We start from the raw sequence: 27939 nt of genomic DNA, 5'->3' as shown, positions 1-27939 counted from the left end.
GATTCGGTCCTTGTCAAGTGGTTGAATCGCTTATTGACTCTTTGTTCAGGTGAAGATCATAAGGCAATTTAGCTGTAGTTTCGAGATGTGTCCAGAGCTATCTGACTGAAGGAAAAGGGGACAGCTGTCACTCGACTTTAGGAAAGGTAGGCAGGACCACTAGAGAAGAAATGGAGAATTTCTGACCATTGGGGCTTCAGCATCTTTAGTCAGTTTGAGGTTACAGATCATAAAAACAATGTTTAGAAGTTTCTTCCTGTGTGAAAAGAGTATCAAAGAATAAACCCTGAGATTCCTCTGAAAGAGCATCAGCATAAAGTCATTTTCATGAAAGATCCGTTTAATAATTATAGCCAATCTATTTGCGTTTATTCTTTTATAATTATTAACATGTAAGAGATAATCCACGGCTCGAGTATCAGAATCGAATTTTCAGACAAAAGCCATGGTTTAATAATTATTATTTTAAATATGTAATGGTGTGACGCCAGGTGATTTGAATGAACTCTTCAAGGACAAGTAAGTGACTTTTTCTATTTTTTTTTTTTCTATTTTCTTTGTGCAGTCTGTGTTGGGTTACCATGATTTTGGACAAAAATCCAATACATCAGAAAAGATTATTTAAGACTGGATCTTTTGTAAAATAACAGCATTAAATTATTTATTTATTTATTTCTAATAAATAACTAGTGTCCAGACCAGGCTGGTAATGAAATGTCAGCCTTGTTACTTTTTTAAAGGCATAGATATGCACAATGCAGTTGCTTAAAAAAACATCGTCTGATAGTTTAAAACCATAAAGGAATTTACATTAGAATCACCTATTCAAAATGGAAAATCCATCCAGATGTATTTTAATTTACAGCTACAGTATGTTTTCAGCACTGGACAGCACCACCTCTCTAATCTAGCTGTATCTTTATGAGGATTTGTTATAGTATGGCTGTTGTCTCATTTACATTCAAGTCCACGCGATCCCTCTCTGTTAAGTGTTTACTGGAGCACTTCATTGATTCACTAGGCGTTGGTGCTCCAAATGTTCCTTCTCATGGGGTTTATTTGGCCGAGTGAGCAGTCCTCGTGCGTCATTAAAAATAAATGGCGAAAAATAGTAGGGGAGCACGAACTGGATAGTGAGATAAATGAGAACACTTTTGGGCTGCTGATTACGCGGAGTCTGAATTAAACAAATATGACAATTTTAAGTAACTGATTATTCCTAGTTTTTCAACGTGGATGGAAGATACTTTTTTTTTTTTTTGTCGGGCGCACGAGACAGTTTTCAGTTGACCTGATTGGAGCAGCGCTCGCAGGGAGTCTGACAGAACGCTTTCTGAGGTAAGACGCTTTTACCTCACGACAAATTATATTAGTAGTGAATATTTGATCTCTATCTGACAAAAAACACGACATGCTGAACTAGGATGTTATGAAAACGTCGCAAGGGGATGTGCTTACAACGTCAAGACAACATTTTTGCAACGTTGTGATTTATTTATGACGTCAAAAAAAGACATTTGTTGTTACGTTATGACGTCCGTACCGTAAAACGTAAACCTCTCCACGAAAGGTTTTTACAACGTTGTAGCGGAGAAGGCTCGCCGAATGCGTAATGAATACAGGTTACGTCAGAGATCTGTGGGAAGTCGTCTTTCCAAACCAACACCTTTTCCCACAACAATTCAGTGAACGCGACTGGGCTGTTATACCAGGTACGGATAAGACATTTAATTAACATTCTTTATCTTCCAAAAGCAATTATTGTTGTCTAGGAAGTCAGTAAATAAAATGTAATACAATTATTTACGTTTATCGTCTTTTAAGTTTTGAAACATATTTTTCTCCTTTTAAGGGTTGTCATAAGAGATGGCTAATTAAAACAAATCTGGATATTTAAAAGCAGTTCTCGTGGAATTGTAAACCTGAATTCACGGATTGTGAATAATGAAGGCATCTGAGATTATGTGGGGCACTTTTAACGGGGCATCCGAGACTAACGGGACGCGCGCGGAGAAAGTTCAGCACGTGCACCAGCCTTTCTCGTCCACCGTCGCTCTTCTGGTGCTGGGGTTGGTCATTATAGGGATTATATTAATCTCACTGACCACCTACCACTTTCACAAAAGCAAGATGAAGAAGAGGAAGATGCTAAGGGAACAGGAGGAATTTGAGCGGGATAACTGTGGCTCCTCTGTCCCGGTCAGGGTAAAGCCCTCACTGAGCCGCTGCGTGATCGCTCGCCCCGCTCCACCGCAACATCCACCGACAAACACTGACGCGAAACCGCGCGAGGGAGTCGTGTTTGAAGGAGTTGCTGGATCCTCATAACGGGCCGAATGAAAACTGTGGCGTTTGTGAATAAGATGAGCAGGGATCGTATCTTTGTTCACGTTGGGAAATATGATTGGCCTTTCTTACGATCTCCTTATGGCGGACTTTACAAAGTATCCGAATAATGACTGTCCATTAGTTTAATAACAGCTGAACCTAATGTGTTATAAGTGGAATTGATTTGGTGGGTCAGTGCTTAAAGGCAATCTTGAAGTGGGATTCTCTGTGGATGCTGTCCGAGGTGCTGAATATTTTACTGTAGGCATACTTATTTAATCCATTTAATCCCTTAAGTTATTTGTACTTTTGAATTTGAATGGTTTAAAACAAAAGTTTAGTATTACACGTATATATTAATTATAAATGAAATAGCAGAATGTGTTGATTTCATGTGAACATTTGTTACATGGCTGGTGGTGTAAATTGTCACTTGACCACTGGTTTAATTCCAGTTTGCCCCTCTGAGGATAATGTCATAAAACATGTCATAATACAGATATAACTACCAAGTTCAGTACATTATAGTATTTAAAGGACCTATTATTAATGTATTAGATTGCTCTGTTCAAGATTTCAATGGTTACATTTGTGCCCCGGTGGGAAACCCATGATGAATAATTAGCCTTACTTTTTTAAATCACATCATAAAAGTGTAAATGACAAGGTATTGTTACATTAATGAAACAGCATTAAGTAATATTCGCTCATTTTTACCTTTCTCTTTTTTAAAAACTGCCTGAGAACATATACAATATGGATTTTATTGTTTGTAATGTTTTCTTACCGGCTACAATTGTGACCAAATTTGGAATCAAATGGGTTAATCCTGTCTAATCAGGAGGGGAATGATGTAATACTATGAACTTTACTATTCTGCTGTTAGTAACTATTATTATTAGACTGTATATTTATTTGTAACTGAAGATGAAACAATATTGCAGAGGAACTCAGTCAACTTTGTTTATCCTATGCACTTGATTTTGCCATAACCAAGCATTTAGCAGAAGCATGTGTTCATCATGCCAATATCAAAGCACATTGATCTAATCGATCATCATTAAGATGTTTCTCTCAGATTTATACTTCTGATTAATTTATGTTATTAAAGGTACTCTTACAGTTGTGATGATTATCTTGTACAAATAAAGCTTATTTACAGACACATCATGCAGACAAATTGAGCATTTTTTGCCACATTTATTATTATTTAAACGTTTGTGCAAGATAAAGACTGTATTCTGTATTTCTGGAGTCATCTGTATAGCAGTGATCACTAAGAAGACCACATGCGTGGATGGACACTCATGAAAGCTTTTGTTTTTCCTCTGGCAAAGATTCAGCATAATCCATGCCAAACTGCAGATCATCATTTGCATTTTGTTATTGGAAAGCACGACAAAGCAGACCATTTCCAGGCATAAATGTGTTCTTTTCTTACTAGCCTGTGTATTGTCTTTAAATGAGACCACACTGCGTCTCTGAATCTGATAAAGGTATGAATCTGTACAACTAATCCAACATTTCATCAGTAATCTCAGAATTGCATTATCTATACGTCTTACAATACTGGGTGATCATGTGAAACAATGATTAACAAAGAGTTTAATTTGAGAGGCTTGATAAAATTGCCAGATTAAAAGCCTGGAATCAGCTGACTGCTAATGTTAACTCTTTATTTTAAAGAAAAAGAGTTGATTTCTGTAACTAAGATAGAGCTCAGCTGTTTAAGTAACAGTTATAGCATAGGCTGACCCATCATTACACTCTAGAATCTGTTACAGCACGCTGCATACCTGTCAGCAACTTTGCAGAAACTTCATTTTATCCTTTGGGGTAAAAAAAATATATATATTTCACCTGCCTCTCACTGTCACAGCCATTTTGATTTATGACAGACTCCTCTTGCAGACTTGTCAGCTCAGTAACATGAAATTCACAGTTTATCTCCCATGCACGGATGAGTAAGACTACACCAATTTAAAATGTCAATAATGATGCTCTCTATGAATGTGCACAAAACAAGGACATTAAATTGATCAAAAGTGACAGTAAAGACATGTTGCAAAGGAAATGCTGTCCTTTCAAATGTTCTATTCATCAAAGAATCCTGAAAAAATGTAGCACAGGTTCCACAAAAATATTAAGCTGCACAACTGTTTTTAACATTGACAATAATATTAAAAAGACTATACGCAAGGCAAGAATGAATGATGCAAATTTCATCAAATATAAGACAAATAAAAATTTAGCTGGAAAGCAGCTCTAAAGACGACAATAGTGTCATTATTCAGCTGATGTTAGTTCAGTGTTGATTCAGTTCAGTTCAATAACTTAAAAGTTCATCAATTATGAAACTAATTCAATTTAGCTATAAGGCGGCAACAGTGTCATGATTCAGCGCAGTTCAAAGTTAATTCGATTCAGTTCAATAACAGTGTCGATGTTGCAAAATTCGTCAATAGTGAAACTAATTAGCTATAAAGCAGCTCTACAGAAGACAATGGTGTTACCATCCAGCTCAACTCGGTTCAAGTTTTGTTCTCATCCAAAAGTGTCAGTGCAGTCAAATCGATAAAAAAAGTGTCTTACTCAAATATAAATTTTACTTTCAAAATGTCAATCATATGAGACTCTCTTTAAAAGTGCACATAGTTGCAGGGGTTTTGTTTCTCTCAGTCTCACATACCAAAGCCGTTAAATTACTCAAACATGTTGGAGAGAAATCTGTGCCTGCAGGGGGGACGCTTGCCTGTCTGTCCAACATGTGACTTTCACTGACAGCAAACCTTTCTGGGCGGCCCTTCAAAGAGCTGGGTATTTAAAGCACAAAGTTGGAGCTGGGCATCCTGACTGAGCACCTCGGCAAAGACCTGGACCCCAGCTCTGAGTGCAGATATGACAGATTCAAGCTTGCGTATCAGTGGGGGAGCCGTCAGATTTGGGGCCACCTATGGAGGCAACCGTCTGTTCTCCGGAGCTAGGAGTGGCGGTGGAGGTGTTAGCATGGCTCTGTCCCGTTCGCTCGGCTTGTCGAGGGGGGGTGGAGCAGGAGCTGGAGCTGGAGCCGGTTTTGGCCTGGGAGGAGGTCTGGGTGTAGGTTTTGGGGCTGGAGCTGGTGCAGGAGCAGGACTGGGCGCTCTCGCTCTCGGTGGCGGATACGGCTTGGGTGCCGGAGGAGCCAGGGCAGCGGGGATGAGGGCTGGCGTGGCTCCTCTGAGAGCCCGTCTGGGGGGCAGAGTCTTCAAAATCGGAGGCTATGGTTTCAACCCGTCCTTCATCAGCTCTACCACTGCGGTGGACGCAGGAGCCGGGCCGGTGCTCAGCATCGATCCCACACTCCCGTCGTTGGACACAGTGCAGATCACACGCATGAAAGAGAAGGGGGAGCTGCAGGCCCTCAATGACAAATTTGCATCGTTCATTGATAAGGTGAGTGAAAGTTTCAGGTGGGTTTATTTACAAGCATTTTTACAAATATCATGCTAAATTGGATTAATTAAGGATGAGTAAAAAGAAAAGATTAATTGAATACAACGTCACTGCTTTAACAGATAAGGTTCTAATGACTATGACTTTGTCGTTTCACAGGCCCGGTCTCTGGAGCAGCACAACGCAGTGCTAAAAGCTAAGATTTCTATGTTTACTAACCCAGAGCAGGGAGGACCTGCGAGCAGTTCCATCCTTCTGACCTCTGCCATCGGAACCTATAAATCTCAGATCGACAGCCTCACCGTTACTAAAGAGGCCATCATTGCTGAGATTGAGCACTATAAAGGCATTATTGAGGATGTTCAAGTCAGGTGAATCTCTCACTGCAGCAGAAGAAATGCACATTCATGTATAAAAATATATCGTTCAAAAGTTTGGGGTCAGTAATATTTTTTTTCCAGATTTTTTATTCAGCAACAATGCATAAAAAATATATCGAGAGTGACAGTAAAGACATTTATAATCTTGTAAAGAAGGTTTTATGTTCTTTTGAACTTTCTATCAAACAAAACTCTATCAGAAGAATATTAAGCAGCACAACTTTATGTTTAGCATTGATAACATTAAGAAATATGTCTTGAGCATCAAATCATGTTTCTGAAGGATGACACTGAAATTCAGCTTTGCCATCACAGGAATAAATTACATTTGAAAATGTATTAAAATAGAAAACTGTTATTTTAAATTGTAATAATATTACTGTTTGTTTTTTTTTTTTTACTGTATTTTTAATACAGTAAAAAACCCAAATACCCCAAACTTTTGATCAGAATACTGTGTTAAAAAATATATAATTGATTGCCCCAACATTAAAGCTAATTTTAGAAGCACTTTCATTCAATTTAAATTTTCATTACATTTCAGTGGACATTTTTGATTATATTCTGCTTGACTGCTATTCATTTAGTTCTGCCTTCTTATTGAAACTTTGTGGTTTGATTTTAATACACTACATTAATCTAGTAATTGTACCATAATGAGTAAGGCATTTAAAGTTTCTAAAATTAGTCTGTATATCTTTGACCACCTGTGATTGTCACAGCCTTTTGGGTAAGAAAGGTCCAGTCAAGAGGACATCTGCTAATGCACCTGCACATTCTCTCCTCCTTTACTCAGGTATGATGAGGAAACCTCTCAAACTAAATCTCTGGAGCTCGATTGGACTGCATTGAAAGAGGTACGAAACATACGTCATCATACATCAGGTTGTTTCCCATAGATTAACAGATGAACGAGTCTCACAAATTCTCCTCCATCAGGAAGTGGATAATCTGTACCTTTCCATCTTTGAGTTGCAAACCATCATCGGTGGTTTGGAGGATCACATTGCTCTGTCCAAGCAGGTGTATGACGCTGTGAGTCTGCAGGATACCTCCGTTTATTTCAACATATACCTCAGTTTATTTCAGCACTGTGAAAATACACTGAATTATGAATTTCCCCAATGGCTTGTGTATATGTCTGCCTGACTGTGTGTTAGAAAGTGAAAGAGGTGAGAAACATTGTGACTGGTGGTGTGAAGTCAGCAGTGTCTATCTCAGTGGATAACGCAGCCCAGGCCCAGGATCTGACCTCAGCGCTGACTGAAGTCAAAGCTCACTATGAAGCCCTGGCTCAACGCAGCAAGCAGGACGCCCTCCTCTCAGTGCAGGACAGTGTATGAAACCTTTGCTCTGTTATAAGCAAGCTATACTAACTCCTATTTGAAATATTAAAGCATAGTTCTGTCATTATTTACTCACCCTCATGTTGTTCCAAACCTATATGAATTTCTTTCTTCTAGAAGAAGATATTTTGAAGAATGTCAGTAACCAAATAGTTGATGGACCCCATTGATTCCATAGTGTTTGTTCCCCTACAAAGTCAGTGGGGTACATCAACTGTCTGGTTACCCATATTCTTCAAAATTTGTTCTATTGTGTTCAGCAGAAGAAAGAAATTCATACAGGTTTGGAACTACATGAGGGTGAGTAAATTATGACAGAACTGTCATTTTTGGGTGAACTATCCCTTTAAATAACCAGATTGTATAGGCCAATAACATTAGTTAACATTAAACACTATTTATTATATATTATACCACATTATAAATATATATTTAAAAAAATATATAATATAATATATACTTTTATAATGTGGTTCTAATAAATTAATATTTAACAATTAAAATAAATTTAATTAAGTACATTTAATATAAATGTATAAATATGAATGTAAATATTAAAGATAATTAATCCTGACAAAATGTAGTTATTTTTGATTTACCTAATGCATTATTAACATATAGAATCTTATTGTAATTTGATGCTTAATATTAATGTTCATTAATGTGTATTAATGTACATTATACAAACCTTTGGTAATGACTAATGTAAGACTGATGAATCCTTACATAGGGTGACCACCTGGTTATTGCTCTGTTGCCTATATTTAGCCTATATTTCTTAATTTGGTATTGTCATTTCAAAAGTTCCCAATTTCAGTGGTCACCCTATCCTCACATGACTTTATAGTCTTACTTGATTCATCTTTAACAAACTGCCTCCCCCAAGTGGCGAGTCCTTGTATTGCAGGTGTAACGACATAACCACATGTTTTGGGCCAGACTGAGATCCACTTACAGCCTCTTTTCGTTTGTTCGTCTATATAGCTCACCATGATGTCTTCATCCTCTCAGCCAAGTTCTCAGACACTCACCACAGCCAAAGAGGAGCTGCGCGTTTACAAACTACAGATTGACTCTGTGCAGAGGGAGATCGACAGGCTCAAAACTCTGGTGCGTATTCGGGAGATTAACACTGGGTAAAAGATGTCAGATTGCCCCTTTTTTGGCATTCCTGTGAATAACTGCTGCCCTCTCCAATGACAGAACTTACAGGTGGAGTCTCAGGTGGAGGAGGCAGAGTGTCACTCCAACTCCCACACGGAGACGTACCAGGATCAAGTTCTAATTCTCCGATCTCAGCTTGATGACCTCAGAAAGGTAAACTCAATTAATACCTAATGATAACCATTATTAATTAAATAAAGCTGTCACTCAGACTCTACTAAATCTAAATGGGCATTTTCTTCAGCAAATTACACATTACGGTCAAGAATATCAGGAGCTTCTCGCCAGCAAGATGTCCCTGGATGTTGAAATCACAGCTTATAAGAAACTCCTGGACAGTGAAGAGAACAGGTGAGGAGGTTTAACATGAGATTAATGTGAGGTTTTGTTCACTCAACGATCACATCGTATCTGTCTCGTGGACCAGGTTGAGATCTGGAGGTGGTGTCACCGTGCACATGTCTAAGACTGTGGTCGGAGGAGGAGGAGGAGGTCTAGGTCTGGGTGCGGGTGCAGGAGGTGCAGGCCTGGGTGGAGGTGCCGGTCTGGGTCTCGGAGGTGGATATGGGCTGGGCGGAGGACTAGGAGGAGGTCTCGGGGGTCTAGGACTGGGACTCGGTGGAGGACTGGGCTTTGGAGCAGGTGCAGGAAGTTCCTTCGGTGCAGGGAGCAGTTACATGTCCTCCAGCCTGAGCAGCAGTGCCTGTAAGTATTCATAAATACTTTCATACGTGTACACCATATGTGACCCTGGATCACAAAACCAGTCACATGTCGCACGGGTATATTTGTGGCAATAACCAAAAATACATTGTATGGGTCAAAATTATAGATTTTTCTTTTATGCCAAAAATGATTAGGATATTAAGTAAAGATCATGTTCCATGAAGATATTTTGTACATTTCCTACCGTAAAGATATAAAACATTTATTTTTGCGAGTGAATACAGCACAATCGCGAACATAAATGGACAACATTAAAGGCGATTTTCTCAATGTTTCGATTTTTTTGCACCCTCAGATTCCAGATTTTCAAATAGGTGCATCTCGGCCAAATATTGTCCTACCCTAACAAACCATACATCGATGGAAATCTTATTTCTCAATTAAAAAAATGTAACCATTTGACTGGTTTTGTGCTCCAGGGTCACATATGTTATATACAAACATGTGTAGTGCGCTCCAAAGGTCTGAGGCCACATTGAAAATCTGTGATTTAAAGCTGTAAATAAACTAAAAGTTTGTAAACATTAAGAACAATATAATGTAAAAGTTCATCTTTTCACTTAAATTGTTCTGCTTATAATTCACTTATACACCATATTAAAATAGAAAAGCTATTTTTAGTTGTAGTCTCATGCTTTAGGACCTCACTAGCTTAACTCAAATGGTAAAAAATTGCGTTTGCAAATTCTTTGATGTGAAATGTCAAGTTCGCTTGTAGTCACATTTTCCATTGTTTTCACTCAGTGTCATCCACTGTTTACTGAAGATTCAAAACCTCCACTCATCAAGCCACAACAGAATGCTGAGCTTCCACATATGGGTATAGAAAGGAAGCCTACCATCACACTTCATGAAGAACGCCTCCCAAAAGTTCACACATTTTGACCGCCGTCACATATTTAACACAACAATGAAAGACTGTATGTTCATTTTGTATGTTCATTTTGTATGGTCATTTTTGACGAGGGTCCAAATCCTGTATTCATTTAAACACCATATCAAAATGTCAATATTGTTTTGACAAGATTTTGTTTATTTTCATGCATCACTTCCTGCTACAATAATAAAAAAAAATCAATCCATCCTGGTCATTACTGAGGAAAAAACACAGTGGTCCGTAATCTTTCCATGTAATAATTTCAATCAAATCTCAATTCTAATAATGATTCATTTAATAATAATAAAGTGTCTGTAAAAAAAAAAAAAATATATATATATATATATATATAAAATGTACATACACATTCTTTTAAAAAATCTGTATAAAAATAAATATACATATAAAACAATGTCTATACTAATATATTTTATATTTAGTTAGAAAAATATGATTTTATAAGTCAATTTACATGGACTTTTAATGAACTGAACTAGACCATATCGTTAATCATTTAACCCTCTTATCATAAGAAATATCTTGAAATGAAGATTCTTGTCAAATTTAAGCCATTGTTGTAGTAAAAAAAGCAATGTTACAAGATGCCTAAAAAGCGGAAAAAACAGACCCACACACACACCACCTACGGGCTTTTTCAAATGTCATAAAGCTTAAATAATGAAACATCGCCCTAGCATTAAAAAAGCTACGTCTTGCAAACATTTACAAGCCTATATTAGCTCAAGACCCTCCAAAAATGTGAGTTCGTTATAAACTCAACCTTTTAAATCACATTATGCCCTACTTCTACATGATCCTTTGTCTGGTTGCAATAGAATGTTTTTTTTTTTTTAATGTTTTTTTTCTCACCGAATGCTAATGAAGGGGCTGCATTTCAAAGGTTTGACATTTTGTATGACTGTGTTTTGTGTTGCTGTGGGTATGTGGTGGTCTCTTTACCGGTGTCCGGCATGATTTTGCACGGATGTGGTTAGATTCAGTTTGAAACAGGAAACACTCAGGTTCATTCTTCTTTCTCATTAGTCCTTCATTTGACTTCAAGCTAAATTCGTCAGAATGGAGATCGGTACCTCAGAAAAGGTAACAGCTCACCAACTAATACTCTACATAATTCAGGGGGGATGGGGAGGGGGGGAAGAAGTTAGTTTTGAAAGTTATCAGATACTTTTACCACTTCATCACATTAAATAACCTGTTATAAATTAAAGAAATAAACTATTGATGGTTACATAACTTGCATCATCCTGTGGTTCAGTTAGCTGCTGATAACAAACTTATGGTAGGCTACTTCATCGAACACTATCAAGTTCAATCATCTCACATATTAATAATTCTCTTATCGTGATTTGGGCCATTGTGTCAGAGGGGTGAGAGCTGTATTTGTGGTAATGAATAGATAAAACGCTGCAATTTGTTCTCATTTCCTCACTATATGCATGTAGAAGAACATCTGTAAACCTCTGAAAGAATTCAATTAGATTGAAGAGAATTATATTTTCTAAGAAAATCTTTTTTTATTATTATTATTATTTTAAATTATTGTTGTTTAAGGCATGATTGAAGTCCAAAGCCAGCAAGGAGTTGTCCTTGGCGTCGTTTCTTTGGCTTGTCTTGGTTGTGTTTATGCTCTCTGTCTGTGCTGCAGAAAAAAATCTAGTAAGTGGTCTGACATCGTAACAGCTTTAGGAAAATGCATTATAATTTTTCTCAGCCGCTTTACCTTTATCTTACATAAATTTGTCGTCTGATTAAGTTGTATTTTTATTTTGAGATATGCAACAAGAGGACAATGACCTGTATGACGAAGATCCTTTGTAAGTTAAATGTTTGATCTATTTATAAATGTTCACTAAATATTAATTCAACTACATATATATATAAAAAAATGTAAATTATAGACATCAATTATGTATATATATATATATATACTGTAAAAAAAAGTGTGGCTGCCTTAATTTTTTAAGTACAATCAACTTTTCAAATCAAATCACATTAAAAGTATTATTTAAAAAATTTGTTGAATCTTGTATAACTTATATATACACACATATATATATACATACATATATATATATATATGTGTATATGTATATATATATATACATATATATATATATATATATATATATAAGTTATACAAGATTCAACTCATTTTTAAAATAATACTTTTAAAGTGATTTGATTTGAAACGACTTGAGAAGTTGATTGTACTTAAAAATGTAAGGCAGCCACACTTTTTTACATATGCATATATATATATATACACATTTGCATATATATATATATATATATGCAAATGTGTGCTTACAAATAATGGATACTATTATTATAAAATAAATAATAATAATACTATTTATAATTTTCGATTTCAGCAATCTAGACGATAATTTTGATGACAATAGACGGTTTAACACAGGTAAACTACGTCCTCTTTCATCACATTCTGAAGAGAAAAACGTCTTATTTAGGACTTGAACATTAGTGTTTTTCACACATTTTCTGTCACAGGAAAGCTGAAATTCAGAATGCGCTCTTCGTTATCCATGAATGAGATTTTATTCCTATCTTGTCTATTTTTTTTAGTGATTAGACCAAACCAAAGAGAGACGCCTTCAACCTCAAGGTGAGGTCTTTTGAACAATAACCAATGCACTACTTGCTGTTGAGTCGTTTAGATAAAGAGTAAAGTGGATGTGAATATAACAGTAAATAAAACGTATTTACTGTTATATTCACATTCACTTTACTCTTTATCTAAAATACCATATTATTTTGGATGGGGAAGGGGGATGTTCTTGTACATAACTGAAAGCCATCAGAGGCATTAATGATTAAATTAACAAAATGAACTGTCTTTTCTGATTAGTCATGATAGAAAGATCAAAATGAAGAAAACGTTACAGATGTGCTAAATGTATTTTCACAGGCAATCAATGGTGAACATGCCTGCGAATAGTAAGGATTTTCTATTCAAATTTGTTTGAACTCATCTCTATGGTACCAATTTAGAGCAATTCTTTCAATATGTTGTTGATATGTAATCATTTGGGTTATTTCAACTGTTTTCCAGTAGGTGACATCCACTGCAGTTATCAGAACTTTACAGATGGTAAGAGTTATTGTTAATGCGATCTTAAGACGTCACTTATAAATGAATGGCATTTTTAAATATGAACATGTAGCCTAAAGTAATGCGTGTTTTTGCTTCTGCAATAGAACACGGCATCTTGGAACCAACATATGTGTGAGTGTTGTTTTTCACAATGGTTATGTGAGGAAAACAAGTCAGATACTAATCAAAGACTTTGGTTTACAAAAGCTTAGCTTGCTCAAAATTATACTACAGTCTATATTTGATATGCTAACATGCCTTTTTATTTTTATAGGGACCCAATTCCTAATTCAATTTATGCAAACGACGACGACGATGATGAAGGTAAATGTGTGCTGATAACCGTTGAGCACTGTTCGCTTTCTTCAGAAAAATTAGGTCAAGTGACACATTTAAACTGGATACCTCTGAACTAGTGATGTCAAAAAGCAGTTGATGATAAATGAGACAAAAATAAACGTCTATTTCAAAAGAGGCCACAAGTCACACACTGAAAATAATTGATCATAGGTGCATGAGACACTGCACAAATGGATGACAAGATGCTTAAAGCAGTTCTTTTAATAAAAGGTCGCATCACGTTCCATACAGGAGGATACGAGAATGTTTTTCCAACAAAAGACGTGCAACATGACTCAGGTTGGTGTTTTCAGCAAATAATAATGTTGAAAATCACAATGTCATCCAGGGCTCAACAATAATTATTTTCAGAATTTGTTTATTTTATTTGTTTATTATTCGCTAGCTTGACCGTACTTTGTAATTGCCCTGACTTTCAATGTATATGTATATATATTAATGTACACGTGTTACCTAAGCTTTTTGTGTGCCATTACATATTACTTTACCATTACAATTACAATTAAAAATAAATGTAATGTTTTTTTTGTTTTTTTTTGCTTTGTTTATTGTATTTGGCATTGTTTCACCAGACAGCTGTAGTTATGAAAACATTAAAAATGAAAGTGAGGAAGGTAATATGTTCATTTTTGGTTTGGTTGATCAAATATTTCTATTTATTCATGAGACGGCACCACTCACTTTGTTCTTTCCCTTTTATACAGATTCGGAATCAGAATACGTGAACGCACCAACAAGAAAAAAATTTGTATCGGAATGAAATGAGGTGAGAATCTTTTTAATTTTGATTTTCACATTAGATCTTATTTTTATGTTGATGTGCATTTACTGCAAAGGGAAAAAAAGAAATAAGAAAAAGTGTTCTATGTTCAAACTTTTAATGTCAAATAATGTTTAGCTCTGCTGATCGATAAACAATGGTTCAATTCTGCTTTAGTGAACAAATATGGACTAGTGCTGTACAACTATTACAAGACCGTTTAAATACTTCACGCCACAGAGGAACTAAATGTGTTAATGCATATCAAGAGCTTTTTTAAGCCTGCTTCATAAAGGTGACAGATCAGTCAGAAGAATAACCTGTCCTTTCTGTCACAAGTTAAAACAAAAAAGTACTGGGGGCGAAAGGTACGTTTTAGTGGGGGAACATTAAATACAAACAAGTCTTAAGTCTAATTTGGTGTCTGCAACTTGATAATACTTTTTCCTCCTTGCTCTAAAATTGTCATTGGCTATTTTGAAAATGAAACCTCTAACTATCACTTCTTCTGCTGTTCTATTTCTAACATATGTTACAACAAGGAAATGTTTTGTTGGAATGAAGTCGATCATGATTTATAAATATAAATTTATAAAATTCTTATCAGGTAAATGGAATTAGTTCTACTATGTTGCATCTTGTGCACTAAGTACTCAGACACCAAAAACAGGTCCTTGAATCATTCACAAGCATCAAAAGGATTTTTTACATTTTTATTACTTCAACTTGTCGTATTTGTATACTTATTCAAAATATAAAAGTTCTGGAGATTAAGAAGAATGAGGAGAAGTGTGATTATTTGGTAACATGTCTTGTCTTTAGCTTGCATCAGGTGCAGCCGTCTTACTGCACAGTCGACCCAACAGACCAGCCATCTGTAACAGAGAGTTCACCCCTTCTGCCACTTTCATATGCGTGTAGCCGATTTCCTGGGGAATCAAATGTATGATTGCAGTGTGATTCAAATAAATATTGTTTTATCTCTGTACCATCTCTGTTATCTAATACTTTCACTCATGGCGTAACATAAGAAAATAAATGACTGAGTGCCTCTGTAAAGTTTAAAGCTTCTTATGGAGACTCTACAAGGGCAATAAATACCTTAATATATTCCAGCTTCAAATATTCTGCCATCTGAAAGGTCTTACACACTCTAAAGATGTTTCCGATTATGTCCTCCGGTGAGTATCCTAATGACCAAAGCTGCTCAATAACCTGTAGAAAGAAGCATTAGTTTTGTTTAGTGTCTTCCCAAAAAGGATACGGAATATTTTCAAGGGCAAATGTTTAGTGATACCTTGTAGGCTTCATCAATGTTGGCATTGACGCAGTGTTCTAGCATGCTTTTAACCAGCAGAGGATGTGGCTCGTCACACACCTGCACAAGCAACACTACTTCAACACATTTTTATACTGAAATGATTTCCATGCATTAGAATTTATACTGAAATGATTTTCATGCATTAGAAAGAAAACTCAAATAAAACCTATCCAAAAATACCTTGAACACATTTTCACTGTTGATGTAACCAAATCCAGAATTTGTTGACTGCAAGTTATTCAGAGCCTAGATTAAAAAAAAGAAATAAAGTAAAAAGTGTGTATACAATAATCATAATAACAGTAAAAAATATTAAAATGGTAGGTAAATAGTAATATATAATATATATATAAAAATACTAATTTATTATTAATAATTATTATTATCATTATTAAAGTTAAATCTAAAATGCAAATAATTGATGTTATGTATGTTAATAAATACATAAAAAGATAATAGACCTGACCTGTCTCATGTCCCCTTGAGCGGTGAAGATGATGGCCTCAAGGCCGTCGTTGGTGACATGTAAGTTCTCCTTCTCTACCACCTCCGTGAGACGCATCATGATCTGGTCGTCTCGGAGTTTGCTGTAACGCAGAACAGCGCAGCGGGACTGGATGGGCTCTGCAACACAATGATAGGATCATCTGAAAAACCTCTCTATTATGTGTGTGCTCCAATGTACTTTTTGGAACATGTTTAAATGACAATTATTATAAACAGCATTATGTTATATCTGTGGCACTTCGCTCACCAATGATCTTATCTGATGCATTACATGCCAGAGCAAAGCGTGTGGTTTTAGAGTAAATCTCCATGGTTCTTCTGAGAGCTTGCTGAGCTCCATCTGTCATGCTGGTTTAGAAATACAAAAACATACTTGCATAAAGCATTTTTATACATTTAATAATTGTAAAAAAAAAAATTCTAATATAAATTTTTAATAATGATGCACCAACATTTTTTTCACTGAAAATCATCGGCCGAAAATGTCCTTTAACACATGCCATGCCGCCCCTCAGTATTTAGCGCTCAGGTTTCAGTCAATATATTGCTATTTAATTGTTGCGAGCAGGACGAGGCCCGTTCTCTCACGACCCTTCTTGCCACATTAATATTTTAATGTATAGTTTAGTTAAGTTTTATTTAAAGTTTGAAAAGGCCAGGATATTGCAGCACAAAACCCTGAAATGTGTCAAACATAAAACACACTCAAAACAATCTTATGAATCTGATTTAAAACAAATAAAAAAAACCAGTGAAATAAAATAATAATAATATCATCGATTTCTGTGAGGTAGTACAACACAGACGCACAGAAAAAAAACTCAAATACATCAGGATTCATAAAATCAAGCACATGTATGTTACGTGTAAAACAATTTAAGAGCACATGGAATAAAAGAAAGTTCATGTCTTTTTGTTTTACTCCTGGGCAAAACAAATTCCCAGCGCCGCCGTAGTAAATAAGTAGGAGTGGGAACCACAGACAAGAAACAATGCAGAAGACTTTTAATAAAAGTATTTTATTGGCTTGTATGTTTGTTTTTTTGATTCATTCAAATTACTGAGTTAAATAATAAATAAAAAAATTAATATAATTATACAAAGAAAAACTAATTTAAAATAAGAAAATAATTACTTTAAAAAAAGAGAGGTAATTTTCAGTTTTCAGCCAAGTACATCAATCATTTTTGGTTTCGGCACAGAATTTTCATGTTGGTGCATCACTAATATTTTTAATAAAAAAATACTTCTATTACCTGTCAGCCTCATCCAAGATTATGACCTTGTGGCGACCTTTAGGGAGAGTGACCTTTTGCTGGGCAAACATTTTAATCTTGTTTCTTACAACATCAATACCACTGGAATGAGTAATATACAAACAAATATAAAGAAACACGTTAAAAAAAAGAATATGATCACCCAAAATATCTGCAGAAAAGCAGTTTGAAAACAATCATTACTCTCCACTTACAATCCCTTCACCTTAAAGGGATAGTTCACTTTGAAATTAAATTTTGGTATGTTTTAGCTTACCTCAAGGGCATCCAAGATGTAGGTGTCTTTGTTTCCGCAGTAGTTTCCATTTGGATATTTTTAGGTCAAACCGTTCTTGTCTGTCAGTATAATGCAGGTCTTTGGTCACTATCTCAAAGAGCATGCACAGAGAAGTCCAAATTAAACAATTCCCCATCGTAAGTACACATTGATGGCCTAAGACACGAAACGAGCGGTTTGTGTGAGAAAACGAACAGTGTTTATATCGTTTTTTGTACCTCTTGTACACAACCACGTCCAAGTGATAGACAAAGACACCTACATCTTGGATGCCCTTGAGGTAAGCTAAAACATACCAAAATTTTATTTCAAAGTGAACTATCCCTTTAAGTGTTTCTTACCGGTCATTTGAGGCATTCAGCTCAAGAACAGCATCTTTCATGGCCGGGCCAAGAAGAGCTCTAGCCAAACACAAAATGCTGGTAGTTTTTCCAGTACCAGGAGGACCCTAAATACAAAAGTGGTTATTGTTTTAATGCATAGTGACATATCAAATGTAAATTCAGATGGCACCTGGATGTGAAAACATATTTTAACTTACAGCAATGATGATGTTGGGCACATTTCCTTCTCTTGCAAACACCTGCGACAATAATGGAGCAAAAGAGTGAACATGTCAACATTTCCAGAAGTCTATTCACTAACTTACATCAGGCAAATTATTACAGTACGTCGCACTAACCTCCAGTCTGCTGACAGTTTCCTCATTTCCAACTATTTCATTCAACTTCAGGGGTCTGTATTTTTCAACCCTGGAATCAATAACACACTTAAATCACAAATTACCTATCACAATGAACATGAAACTGCAAACAAAGTTCAGTTCAGTTGTTGTAAAAAAAAATATGCTGCAGGCTCGCTATCTTTTGCGACATGCAATTCATTCAAATGCCACGACAGCGCGCTTACAAACAGCCACAAACAGTACCATGGTAGTTCATAAGCAGTCGATGATGTTTTCGGTGCAGTTTCATCCTTTTTAGGCTGTCCGTCGACTTGACTTTGTTCACTGTCTGTCTCTTTCATCTCAACATCCATGTTGACCGTCAGTAGCGCGTATTCCCGCCACGACAGGAACAAAACAGCTCTGACATGCCGTCACTTCCGGCAAAGGGAGCCAGTGACTTTTTATTTATAAATTAATAGTATTATAAAATATAGCCTGGTACTTAACAAGCTAGCAAAGAAAATGGAAAATCTGATAAAGTAATTAAATAAAATTGTTTAACATCCTTTTTACGATAATAAGTGAAATCAAGAAGCACATTAGCTAAAACAATGAAATATGAACACTTATTCATATTTAAAATGAATAAATATTAGTATTTTACACCAAAATGTTACAGAACGAACTCATTACAAAAGAGACACACTTAATTGTTTATGATTTTACGTATAACAGCTTCTGTGATGTATACTTAGTGAACATATTATTAAAACATTATAAAATACATTAAATCAGTATTTTTGTCAATTTTTAAAATTTTTGTTGTTGTTGTTTGAGGTCTTTTGAAGTGTTGTGTATAAGTGTATTGTCTTGTTTTTTGCAATAATGCCACATAGAGTGCCACTAAAAGACAAGACTTGATTACAATAACATATTTATTTTTTCCAATAATCCAAATGTATAAAAATAATTAACTTAAGAATAAAAAAGCAGATATGAACAGGGGTGAAGGGTGAAAACTCAATTACAGTGGTGTGTATGTGTGTGTGTGTGTGTGTGTGTGTGTGTGTGTGTGTGTGTGTGTGTGTGTGTGTGTGTGTGTGTGTGTGTGTGTGTGTGTGTGTGTGTGTGTAGATAGATAATGTAAAAAAGAAATTTAAAAAAGTCACAAAATCTTATGATGAGATGAGGTGGACCATGTTTTTTAACTAAAGAAAGTTTAAATGCAGTCACACTGACCCCAAACACTATAAAATATTGACTTGCCGGATAAAACCTGTGAAGGTTTGTTGAAACTCTGAACCTTCAGAGCATCTGTTGGCAACCTAAAGTTTCTCACACTGACAAATGGATCAGATTATCTCTTTGCATTCAAATCTGGGACAATGACACCTGAAGAGACTAAAAATATGAAGACGATAATACACAATGCCCGACCCAAAAACAAGTAGATACCGATCGCAACAAGATCTGTGTCTGCATGTAACCTACAAATGAATGCTACAGATCTGTGGAGGCCATTGCATGCCAAAAATGACACAGCTGGTGATACATTTTCACCATAAAACAATAACATTATGAAACCAGAAAAGAAAATGTACAATTCTGATAAGAATTATTCAATAAAATATTTTATCATCCTCTTTCACAAGGCACATTTTCTACAGAAATATCAAGAACACTAACAATAGTTAGAAATTAATCATTTTCTGTACCTTCACCAATATGTTACAGAATGCACACTAAAACAGCAGCAGATAACAAGCCTAAAAAGTATTGGAGGAAAAGTAAATACATAACTGATGACTGATGACTGCTTCTGACCCAGATTGTTGGATGCATCATTCATCCAAGATATAAAGTGGGCTAGGTGTCAGTTGTCAATCACACACAAATTACAGACTAGTAAAAGTGTATTGAAACTCAGACTAGAGCCTGTTCGCTAACACTTTACAATAAGGTTCCTTTATTAAACATTAGTTAATGTATTAACTAACATGAACTAACAATGAGCAATACGTTTATTACGGTTTTTGTTCATCTTTGTTAATGTTAGTTAATAAAAATAAAGCTGTTCATTGTTTGTTCATGTTAGTTCACAGTGCATTAACTAATGTTAACAAGATTTTAATAAAGTATTAGTAAATGTTGAAATGAACATTAACAAAGATGAACAAGTGCTGTATAAGTGTAGTTCATTATTAGTTAATGTTAACTAATGTAGTTAACTAATGAACCTTATTGTAAAGTGTTACCGCCTGTTCTTGTCTCAAACTGCTAAACTCAAAGTTAAGCGATTCGTTTAACTAAAATCTGTCTGAATTCCCAACCTTCAGAGCATCTGTCGGTAAACCAAAGGTTTCTCATTCTCTCGTTTGTTTGAGCTTGGTGTCAGGGTTCACTCAATATGATGTGGTCATCGCTTTCTGCTCGCTACTCTGGGCTTTGAGGGGTTTGGATGGAAGGATCGAAAAAGTTTTCCATTGGTTTTCCATTAGTTTTCCATTGGTGGCATTGCGTACCACGAAGAAACACTTGTCAGGAGACTAGAATTTAGAATAAAATACATGTATATGTATTGAGAAAAGAGAACAGTTTTCAGAATCTCTGTGGACACATGTAGACACATATAGTTTGTAAATGTTTTTATTTTTATTGATTCTATTAAATGTGACATTAGTCTACACTTCTGGGCAAAAAATTAAATGGGCCTAGCCAAAAATATCTAACCATGTCTCAACCATTTTAATCACAATTCAGGAAAAGATCAAGAATTGCACAATTACTTTTCTGATGTTTTTCAGAGACAGCAATGGCTTAAGTAGTGCATTTGCTTAAATTTAGCTGATTTCTTGACCAATAATTTGTGCTTAAGACAATCAAAAGGGTGCCTAATGTTTAGACATTTTGGGCTTGGTCCTTTTTTTCTCTTTTTTTTCTTCAGGAGTATAATACTGACACATAATGGAGCCATAACTGACACAATACTTTTAATTTGGGCTGTGCATTGGGACCAAAGATTTGAACTAAATCTTTTAAAATCATGCTAACACATTAGAGCACCAACAATATCCATTTTCAGTCCTTTTCACCTTTTCAGCCAAAGTTATGTAATAGTGTTCTCGTGTAATCTCATTATCAAGATCAGATAATGATCATTTATGCAAAAGTTAAGCCACACCCAAATGTCACGATCTTGATATGAATGAAATGCTTAACTTTTATTGTTGAATATTTATCAGTAAATTTGACAAACTATTGAAAATTCCAAATGTTCTAAGAGATGAACATTTCCCCCACTTATATTCTAAATTTTGATTCGGTTATTGACTTAAAGACACTATGGCTGGTTGGTTGTGAATATCTGTGATGTTTGTTTTTGTTAAAATTGCATGCATTATCAGTTCACGAAAATTATCTAAAAGGACTATAAACATTTCTAAGAACACATTTGTGACCCTGGATCACAAAACCAGTCACATGTCACACGGGTATATTTTGTGGCAATAGCCAACGATACATTGTATGGGTCAAAATGATCGATTTTTTTTTTTATGCCAAAAATCATTAGAATATTAGGTTAAGATCATGTTCCATGAAGATTTTTTTTTTTTTTTTTGTGAATGCAGCACCATCGCAAACATAAATGGACAACTTTAAAAGCGATTTTCTCAATGTTTCGATTTTTTTGCACCCTCAGATTCCAGATTTTCAAATATTTCAATATTTTTAGGCCAAATATTGTCCTATCCTAACAAACCAAACATCAATGGAAAGGTTATTTATTCAGCTTTCATATGATGTATAAATCTCAATGTCAAAAAATTGCCCCTTGTGACTGGTTTTGTGGTCCAGGGTCACATTTCACAGAATTGCAAAGAACTTTGTGTAAATGCTGCAGCTGCAACCTTCACGGAGTCTGTTGGAAACCCTGACGTTTCTCACGCACGTCATTCGTATGGTGAAGCTCCATGTATATAGGTCAGGGCAAAAGATCTCTTTTTGCTCAACACGCTGAAAACATGAAGGTGTTCATCGCTCTTCTCCTGGCTGCTCTGTGCTTCGTGGGGCTCAATGCAAAATGTCCCGACCCAGCCACTCTGAAAGATGATTATGGAAGCAAACTCTGCGCCCAGATGTTCGAAGACAGCAGCTACTACTATGATGACAGCTGTGCTGGCAGTTTCTTTGATGTTTATCCCGATGAAGACACCCCCATCATGCCACGGGTTTGGGACAACCGTGTTTCCTCTTTGGTGGTGAGCCGAGGCTGCTCCCTGACAGTGTGGTCTAAAACCAAGAAGCAAGGATACAAGAAGAAGTTTTCTGCTGGAATCGCCTATCACCTTAAGGAAATGAAGCAAGGCCTGTTTGGAAGCTGGAACGATTCCATCTCTGGATACTACTGCACGTGTTAGATGTGAAGCAAGGCCGAAGACAGAGTCCTAAAAGACATTAACATATAATGTGAATGACACAAAAGAACAGCTGTAACACTCTGTTTTCAGACACAATATACATTCTGCTCATTGTAAATCTGCTCAATGCCTGCAAGTGAATTAAACACCATGTTACTGCAGGGAATCTCTGCAAGAACGTGATGCAGAAACATTCAAGACTTGGTGCATGATTATTGGTGCATGATTATATAAGTTTTGAAACTTAACCTTTTAGTTGTAAGTCAAATAAGTTAACAAAATCAGTGCTTGAAATGTGAAATTGAAGCATAATTTCAATTTTATTCTTTATTACTGGTTTCACGTCAATAATCCGCTTTGTGAACATTTTCAAAAGCATGTAAATATCAAAACCATTAGGATGCAAAGGGAAGATAATCCATTGAGTCGTTCATGAAAGACACGTCAGATTACATCATGTTTTCATATAGGACACTATGTTGTTGTGTCCTACTGTATATGAAAATGCCCACCCCCCACCCACGATTCAATGTTGGATTTAACTACATTTCTCACATCTGCACTATACTTGTAGATCCATAAATCATGTCTGAAAACAGCTGCTAATGAGCCAGTTGACATTAAAGCCCTAGAGAGGAGCTTTGAGCCACCTGCAGTGAGCTCAACAACCAATCCTTTCTCAGGTAATAATGATGAGAACTGAAACACTTTACCACAGCTTCAGTTTCTCTGCTGGAGTCACTGTCCTTATCTGGTGCGCAATATTTATTTTCACACACACAAAAAAAAATATATATATATATATAAAAATTTAAAATAAAATAAAATAAATAAATAAATAAATAAATAAATAAATAAATAAATAAATAAATAAATAAATAAATAAATAAATAAATAAATAAATAAATAAAATAAAATAAAATAAAATAAAATAAAATAAAATAAAATAAAATAAAATAAAATAAAATAAAATAAAATCTCAAATCTACACATCAGCTTGTACAAACCTCAAACTTCTGCTTCAAAAAAAATAAAAACAATAGCCAAAAACATATTCTCTTTTGACAGAATCAAACTTTGGCCTCAGATGACACACAAAATCCAACAAATACAAAAACTACTCCACTGCCTAGAGAGCACTAGTGAGATCAGTTCAGAACACTGTTACAAAAAGCTCTTTTGGGCAATCAGGAATCATTATGTTTATTACAGTATACAACGTGCAGACACAGTGAAATTCAACAGTAAGCTCTAAGAAAAGTTTATTTTCAGGACACTTCTATAAAGAGCACTGTAAAAGAAAAGTTGAAATACTAAAGAATTGAATATAAACTTGGTATCCAATACAATACAGTATACTGTCAGTACAATAAAAATAAAGAAATAAGTAATTCAGCATCCTTGACCAAATTGCATTACAGTATTGGTGACCATACTATAGTATAACGTTTTTTTATCTTGTGACATGACTTTCCCTTACTCCAGGCAGTTGTCTCTCTGTTATGCAAAAATAGCAAATGTAAGAAGTACATGGCTACAAATCAATTGACAATTATGAGTTTGAGGATGTACAACATGTGCTACAGTATTTACATAGAATAGTGAAAGTCACCCATCTAAAGTGTGCACTGTAAAAACCTTATAGATGAGCCTGTAGGCCAACTTCCCATGCATGCTCAAGAACTTGGTCAACTATATATAGCTTTGTATTTATCAGGAACAAATGTCCTTTGACCCTGTCCCCTTATTTTTCCTTTCCCCCTTCTCTTCCTCTTTGTCTTCAAACCATTAGGATTCATTTTCCTGTGGCCCAAATGATATTATCCTGAGATTCTGAGTGGTGTGTCATCAGTTTATTAATGTTTACACATGGATAAATGTGTGCTATTTGAGTTCATGACACTTGAGGTAACTGTGTATTTGTGTTTTCTGAATGAGAACAGGGTTAAACCTGTGCAAAATGAGGACATTTGTGTAGAGTTTTGGAGAAAACATTGAGAAAATTGGAACTTGTGTGAAATGCAGGTGAAATGTGTTATTTCGAGAACTGAATGGATGGTTTGGGAAATTGGGCCAACTGAATCAGTTATAGTGTGTTAGCAATCAAGAAAAACTGTAATAGTCTCTGATCTTCACAGATTGTAAACTTTTGTTATAGGAGGCATGGAAAACATCACTGTACCCCATACCCAGAAAAAAAAAAAAAAAGGTTGTTTCAACTTAAAAAAAGTAAGTGTTCGTGCTGACTTAAAATTTTAAGTTTTGTCAACTTGAAATGTGAAGTTGTACTAAGTGACAAATTGGATATATATAAGTTGACAAAACTTAACATTTTAATCAGCAAGAACACTTACTTTTTTAAGTTGAAACAACAATTTATTTTAACGGTGTACTATAGTACAAAAAAAAAATATATATATATATATTTTATTGAAAACATCTTGCATTAATTATTTTGTTCTGACCAATAATTTATTGATGATTTATCTGTCTGTTGAAATGGCACTTTTTCACAAAACATAAAAGCTCAGTGCAGCTCATTGTGTTGGCAGGCAGGTATCACTCATACACTATTATGCATGACTGAGATATTCAGCTGAAGGTCACACCCCATGATGCCTGTGACTTGCCTCTTCAGCCCAATATGGGGGAGGAATAAAAGCTAATTATGAGAGGAGGCAGCCTTTCCCATCCCTCCATTCCTTACTATCTCTTCATTCAGTCCTGCAGGTCGTAATGTGTACAACAAACAATCAACGATAACAAGACGTTTCTTCGAACAGCATCACGGATAAATTTGGATAAACTGTGGTAAGCCATTTGAATATATAAGCAGCATGCTGTGAATTTTTTTTCAAAAGGGTGGATTTATTTCTTTTAATTATCTGCAAAGTACTTGAAATCTTTAAAAAGGAAGATTTGTATTAGCAATAGTATGCACTGAAACTGTAATATAATATGACGAATGGTTATACCACATTTATATTGCATTGTAAGATGAAGAGTTCAGACGCAAAAGCCTTTAAGTGCCATCTGAAATTTTCTTATAGAATGATCATTTTTATCAAGCTCGTATATTTAAGTTCAGTAATTTCACTTAAATGACAATTAATAGGTCATTTTCATTGCAATTTAAGTGAAATTACTGAACTTAAATATACAAGCTTGATAAAAATGATCATTCTAGAAGAACATTTCAGATGGCACTTCAAATCACAATGATTTCCATTGTGTTCAATCTATGAAAAAAATACTTTTAAACATTTTGCAAAACTAATAAACCGTTCCTTCAAAATAACATCTGAAAACAACGGAAACGTATTGTTTAGGTTTTTAAGCTAACAGTAAATTAAGAAGAATGATAGTGTGAACGTGTCAAGTGACTATATTAATAAGTGAGCAGATTATTTGTGCTCTCTGGAGGATATCTGCACTCCTCTCTCCCACTGAGCCTCATCCAAAACACGACCAGCTGAGACCCAGCAAAACAATTACTGCAACTCTGCAACAGAGATGTCTTTAATAGCCTAGAGGAGCCAATAGCACTGTCTGTTTAGGGAACTAAAACATCAGACATCTGTAGAACTGGAGTTAAGCTGTTATCCACCAGATGCATTTAGCTGGACTCACCTGGGGTTTGTTTTGCTATATTCCTGCAGGGTTAATTTGGTGTCTACAGGAGTGCAGAATGTCTAATAACATGGCCAAGATTGCAGATGCACGGAAAACAGTGGAACAATTGAAACTGGAGGTTAACATTGACAGGATGATGGTAAGACATGCCAAAAGAGTTTGGTTAGATTTAATTGCAAAAGCTATTTAAAATGAATAAGAAATGATTCAAAATAATTTACGTTTATTTCAGAGGTAAAGAAAATCAGATTTATGGGATGTTATTCCTGGATGTGTTTTGTTGTCTTGTCTCTCCTGGCACAGGTATCTAAAGCAGCAGCTGAGCTGATGGCTTACTGTGAGACCCATGCAAAAGAAGACCCCCTGGTGGCCCCCCTACCATCCTCAGAAAACCCCTTCAGAGAGAAAAAGATTTTTTGTGAAATTTTGTAGTTTAATTTTAATCCACAAGGTTTATTGTATTATTTTCTAGGATATTCCCAAGATGTTTTTCGCTGATTCCCTAAATGTCACTTAAATGTTAAAAAGTGTGAATACTCTCTCGATCTCCCTATATGTCGTAGGCTTCAAGAACTCCGATATTTCAGGATTCTATATGTTTTGGAATATTCATTTATCCAGGTCACTGTTTACATTATAATTTAGACTTCATTGATATATAATTTTTTCCTCATGGTGGCGCTACAGTTTTCAAATATCTGTCAAACGTCATTCCCCCAAACAGCTGCTGTGAGTGTTTGGTGAGGTTGCTTAGTCGCAGAACAGCAAATAAAAGAAGAGAGAGCAAAGTTCATTCTGCTTAAGCTTTGTTTGTTGTCAATGTCTTTGTGTGGCAGCTTCCGTGAACGGTTTATACATTAACTTACAATACATTCCCTGGACAAAATAATCAATACCTGCATACCTAAATAGATTTCTTTCTAGGTTTTTTTTGTTTGTTTGTTTTTGTTTTTGTGTGAACTATCCCTTAAGACTTATGTATTTTACAAATTCTATAATTATCTTAATTAAAAAGTACTGCCTATTAAACTATTAAAAAGCCAATAATTAAACACAATTAAGTTGTAGCCTAATGAATAAATCTGAAAGCACCACCTTATTAAAAAGTATTGGGTCGGCACTGCAGGAGCAGATGGGCGGGGTCATCTTTACTAGAGTTGCCCGTTGCTGTCAGTCAAGCGTAGGAGGGGCGTGGTCATATTTTATTACGTAAGGCAGGTGAGCAGGTGCGCTTTTTGCAGACTGGTACATGTAACTAGGATATTCCCATCACAAGATCCGCACAGGAGCACTTGGCACCCCGCCGTGACAACACAGGCCTGCGTTCAGGTAG

General features: G+C 35.5%; 5 protein-coding genes and 1 long non-coding RNA gene across 16 annotated transcripts; 4 read left to right on the top strand and 2 right to left on the bottom strand.

The window, feature by feature from the left end:
* Nucleotides 1-2527: 2527 nt before the first annotated feature.
* LOC309477752 lies at nucleotides 2528-5128 on the bottom strand. Its single transcript, XR_014198692.1, has 2 exons — nucleotides 5035-5128; nucleotides 2528-5002 (listed from the first exon to the last, which is right to left on the bottom strand). It is a non-coding gene; the product is annotated as an uncharacterized lncRNA (long non-coding RNA).
* On the top strand, nucleotides 4993-10535 carry LOC309477735 (thread biopolymer filament subunit alpha). The gene is made up of 10 exons (XM_082141142.1): nucleotides 4993-5760; nucleotides 5920-6131; nucleotides 6937-6997; nucleotides 7080-7175; nucleotides 7301-7477; nucleotides 8471-8596; nucleotides 8690-8803; nucleotides 8895-9001; nucleotides 9078-9355; nucleotides 10121-10535. Exons 1-10 carry the CDS (start codon nucleotides 5227-5229, stop codon nucleotides 10138-10140), a joined length of 1725 nt encoding a protein of 574 aa, XP_081997268.1. The 5' UTR covers nucleotides 4993-5226; the 3' UTR covers nucleotides 10141-10535.
* Nucleotides 10536-11151: 616 nt separating this feature from the next.
* On the top strand, nucleotides 11152-15492 carry LOC309477719 (uncharacterized protein). 11 transcript variants are annotated; one of them, XM_082141093.1, is made up of 13 exons: nucleotides 11154-11354; nucleotides 11826-11930; nucleotides 12046-12088; nucleotides 12647-12690; nucleotides 12858-12897; nucleotides 13201-13229; nucleotides 13348-13383; nucleotides 13491-13518; nucleotides 13661-13705; nucleotides 13955-14025; nucleotides 14319-14360; nucleotides 14451-14512; nucleotides 15329-15492. In XM_082141093.1, the coding sequence occupies exons 2-12, from the start codon at nucleotides 11828-11830 to the stop codon at nucleotides 14504-14506; spliced, it is 537 nt and encodes a 178-aa protein (XP_081997219.1). In that variant the 5' UTR covers nucleotides 11154-11354; nucleotides 11826-11827; the 3' UTR covers nucleotides 14507-14512; nucleotides 15329-15492. The 11 variants fall into 11 exon arrangements, with proteins under 11 accessions (XP_081997224.1, XP_081997219.1, XP_081997222.1 ...); XM_082141096.1 differs by having other exon boundaries at nucleotides 13345-13383; nucleotides 14323-14360; XM_082141095.1 differs by having other exon boundaries at nucleotides 11156-11354; nucleotides 13345-13383; nucleotides 13661-13710; nucleotides 13957-14025; nucleotides 14323-14360.
* Nucleotides 14519-18974, bottom strand: rfc2 (replication factor C (activator 1) 2). The gene is made up of 11 exons (XM_082141086.1): nucleotides 18817-18974; nucleotides 18571-18640; nucleotides 18430-18471; nucleotides 18230-18336; nucleotides 17591-17692; nucleotides 16582-16682; nucleotides 16294-16451; nucleotides 16008-16073; nucleotides 15804-15884; nucleotides 15608-15721; nucleotides 14519-15435 (listed from the first exon to the last, which is right to left on the bottom strand). The coding sequence occupies exons 1-11, from the start codon at nucleotides 18924-18926 to the stop codon at nucleotides 15325-15327; spliced, it is 1062 nt and encodes a 353-aa protein (XP_081997212.1). The 5' UTR covers nucleotides 18927-18974; the 3' UTR covers nucleotides 14519-15324.
* A 3575-nt stretch (nucleotides 18975-22549) lies between these two features.
* On the top strand, nucleotides 22550-23166 carry LOC309478470 (syncollin-like). Its single transcript, XM_082142056.1, has one exon. It carries the CDS (start codon nucleotides 22578-22580, stop codon nucleotides 22971-22973), a length of 396 nt encoding a protein of 131 aa, XP_081998182.1. The 5' UTR covers nucleotides 22550-22577; the 3' UTR covers nucleotides 22974-23166.
* Nucleotides 23167-25685: 2519 nt separating this feature from the next.
* gng8 (guanine nucleotide binding protein (G protein), gamma 8) lies at nucleotides 25686-27385 on the top strand. Its single transcript, XM_082140381.1, has 3 exons — nucleotides 25686-25784; nucleotides 26633-26745; nucleotides 26910-27385. The coding sequence occupies exons 2-3, from the start codon at nucleotides 26662-26664 to the stop codon at nucleotides 27036-27038; spliced, it is 213 nt and encodes a 70-aa protein (XP_081996507.1). The 5' UTR covers nucleotides 25686-25784; nucleotides 26633-26661; the 3' UTR covers nucleotides 27039-27385.
* The last annotated feature ends 554 nt before the right edge of the window (nucleotides 27386-27939 follow it).

The sequence above is a fragment of the Leuciscus leuciscus genome, assembly GCF_965113295.1.
Source record: "Leuciscus leuciscus genome assembly, chromosome: 16".
Classification (NCBI taxonomy): Eukaryota; Metazoa; Chordata; class Actinopteri; order Cypriniformes; family Leuciscidae; genus Leuciscus; species Leuciscus leuciscus.
The sequence above is the reverse complement of the archived record's forward strand: the minus strand, read 5'-3'. Positions and strand labels throughout refer to the sequence as shown.

What these genes read in the sequence shown, in the direction of transcription:
- LOC309477719 (XM_082141088.1), top strand. Translation starts at nt 11,828, where the DNA reads ATGATTGAAGTCCAAAGCCAGCAAGGAGTTGTCCTTGGCGTCGTTTCT. An exon ending in CGACGACGACGATGATGAAG is followed by an intron (nt 13,711 to 13,956) that starts GTAAATGTGTGC and finishes TTTTAATAAAAG; the next exon opens with GTCGCATCACGTTCCATACA. An exon ending in AGACGTGCAACATGACTCAG is followed by an intron (nt 14,026 to 14,318) that starts GTTGGTGTTTTC and finishes TTGTTTCACCAG; the next exon opens with ACAGCTGTAGTTATGAAAAC.
- LOC309477735 (XM_082141142.1), top strand. Translation starts at nt 5,227, where the DNA reads ATGACAGATTCAAGCTTGCGTATCAGTGGGGGAGCCGTCAGATTTGGG. An exon ending in CTGGACAGTGAAGAGAACAG is followed by an intron (nt 9,002 to 9,077) that starts GTGAGGAGGTTT and finishes CTCGTGGACCAG; the next exon opens with GTTGAGATCTGGAGGTGGTG. An exon ending in CAGCCTGAGCAGCAGTGCCT is followed by an intron (nt 9,356 to 10,120) that starts GTAAGTATTCAT and finishes GTTTTCACTCAG; the next exon opens with TGTCATCCACTGTTTACTGA.
- LOC309478470 (XM_082142056.1), top strand. Translation starts at nt 22,578, where the DNA reads ATGAAGGTGTTCATCGCTCTTCTCCTGGCTGCTCTGTGCTTCGTGGGG.
- gng8 (XM_082140381.1), top strand. Translation starts at nt 26,662, where the DNA reads ATGTCTAATAACATGGCCAAGATTGCAGATGCACGGAAAACAGTGGAA. An exon ending in TTAACATTGACAGGATGATG is followed by an intron (nt 26,746 to 26,909) that starts GTAAGACATGCC and finishes CTCCTGGCACAG; the next exon opens with GTATCTAAAGCAGCAGCTGA.
- rfc2 (XM_082141086.1), bottom strand. Translation starts at nt 18,926, where the DNA reads ATGGATGTTGAGATGAAAGAGACAGACAGTGAACAAAGTCAAGTCGAC. An exon ending in ATCTTGGATGAGGCTGACAG is followed by an intron (nt 16,683 to 17,590) that starts GTAATAGAAGTA and finishes TTTCTAAACCAG; the next exon opens with CATGACAGATGGAGCTCAGC. An exon ending in TGCATCAGATAAGATCATTG is followed by an intron (nt 16,452 to 16,581) that starts GTGAGCGAAGTG and finishes ATTGTGTTGCAG; the next exon opens with AGCCCATCCAGTCCCGCTGC.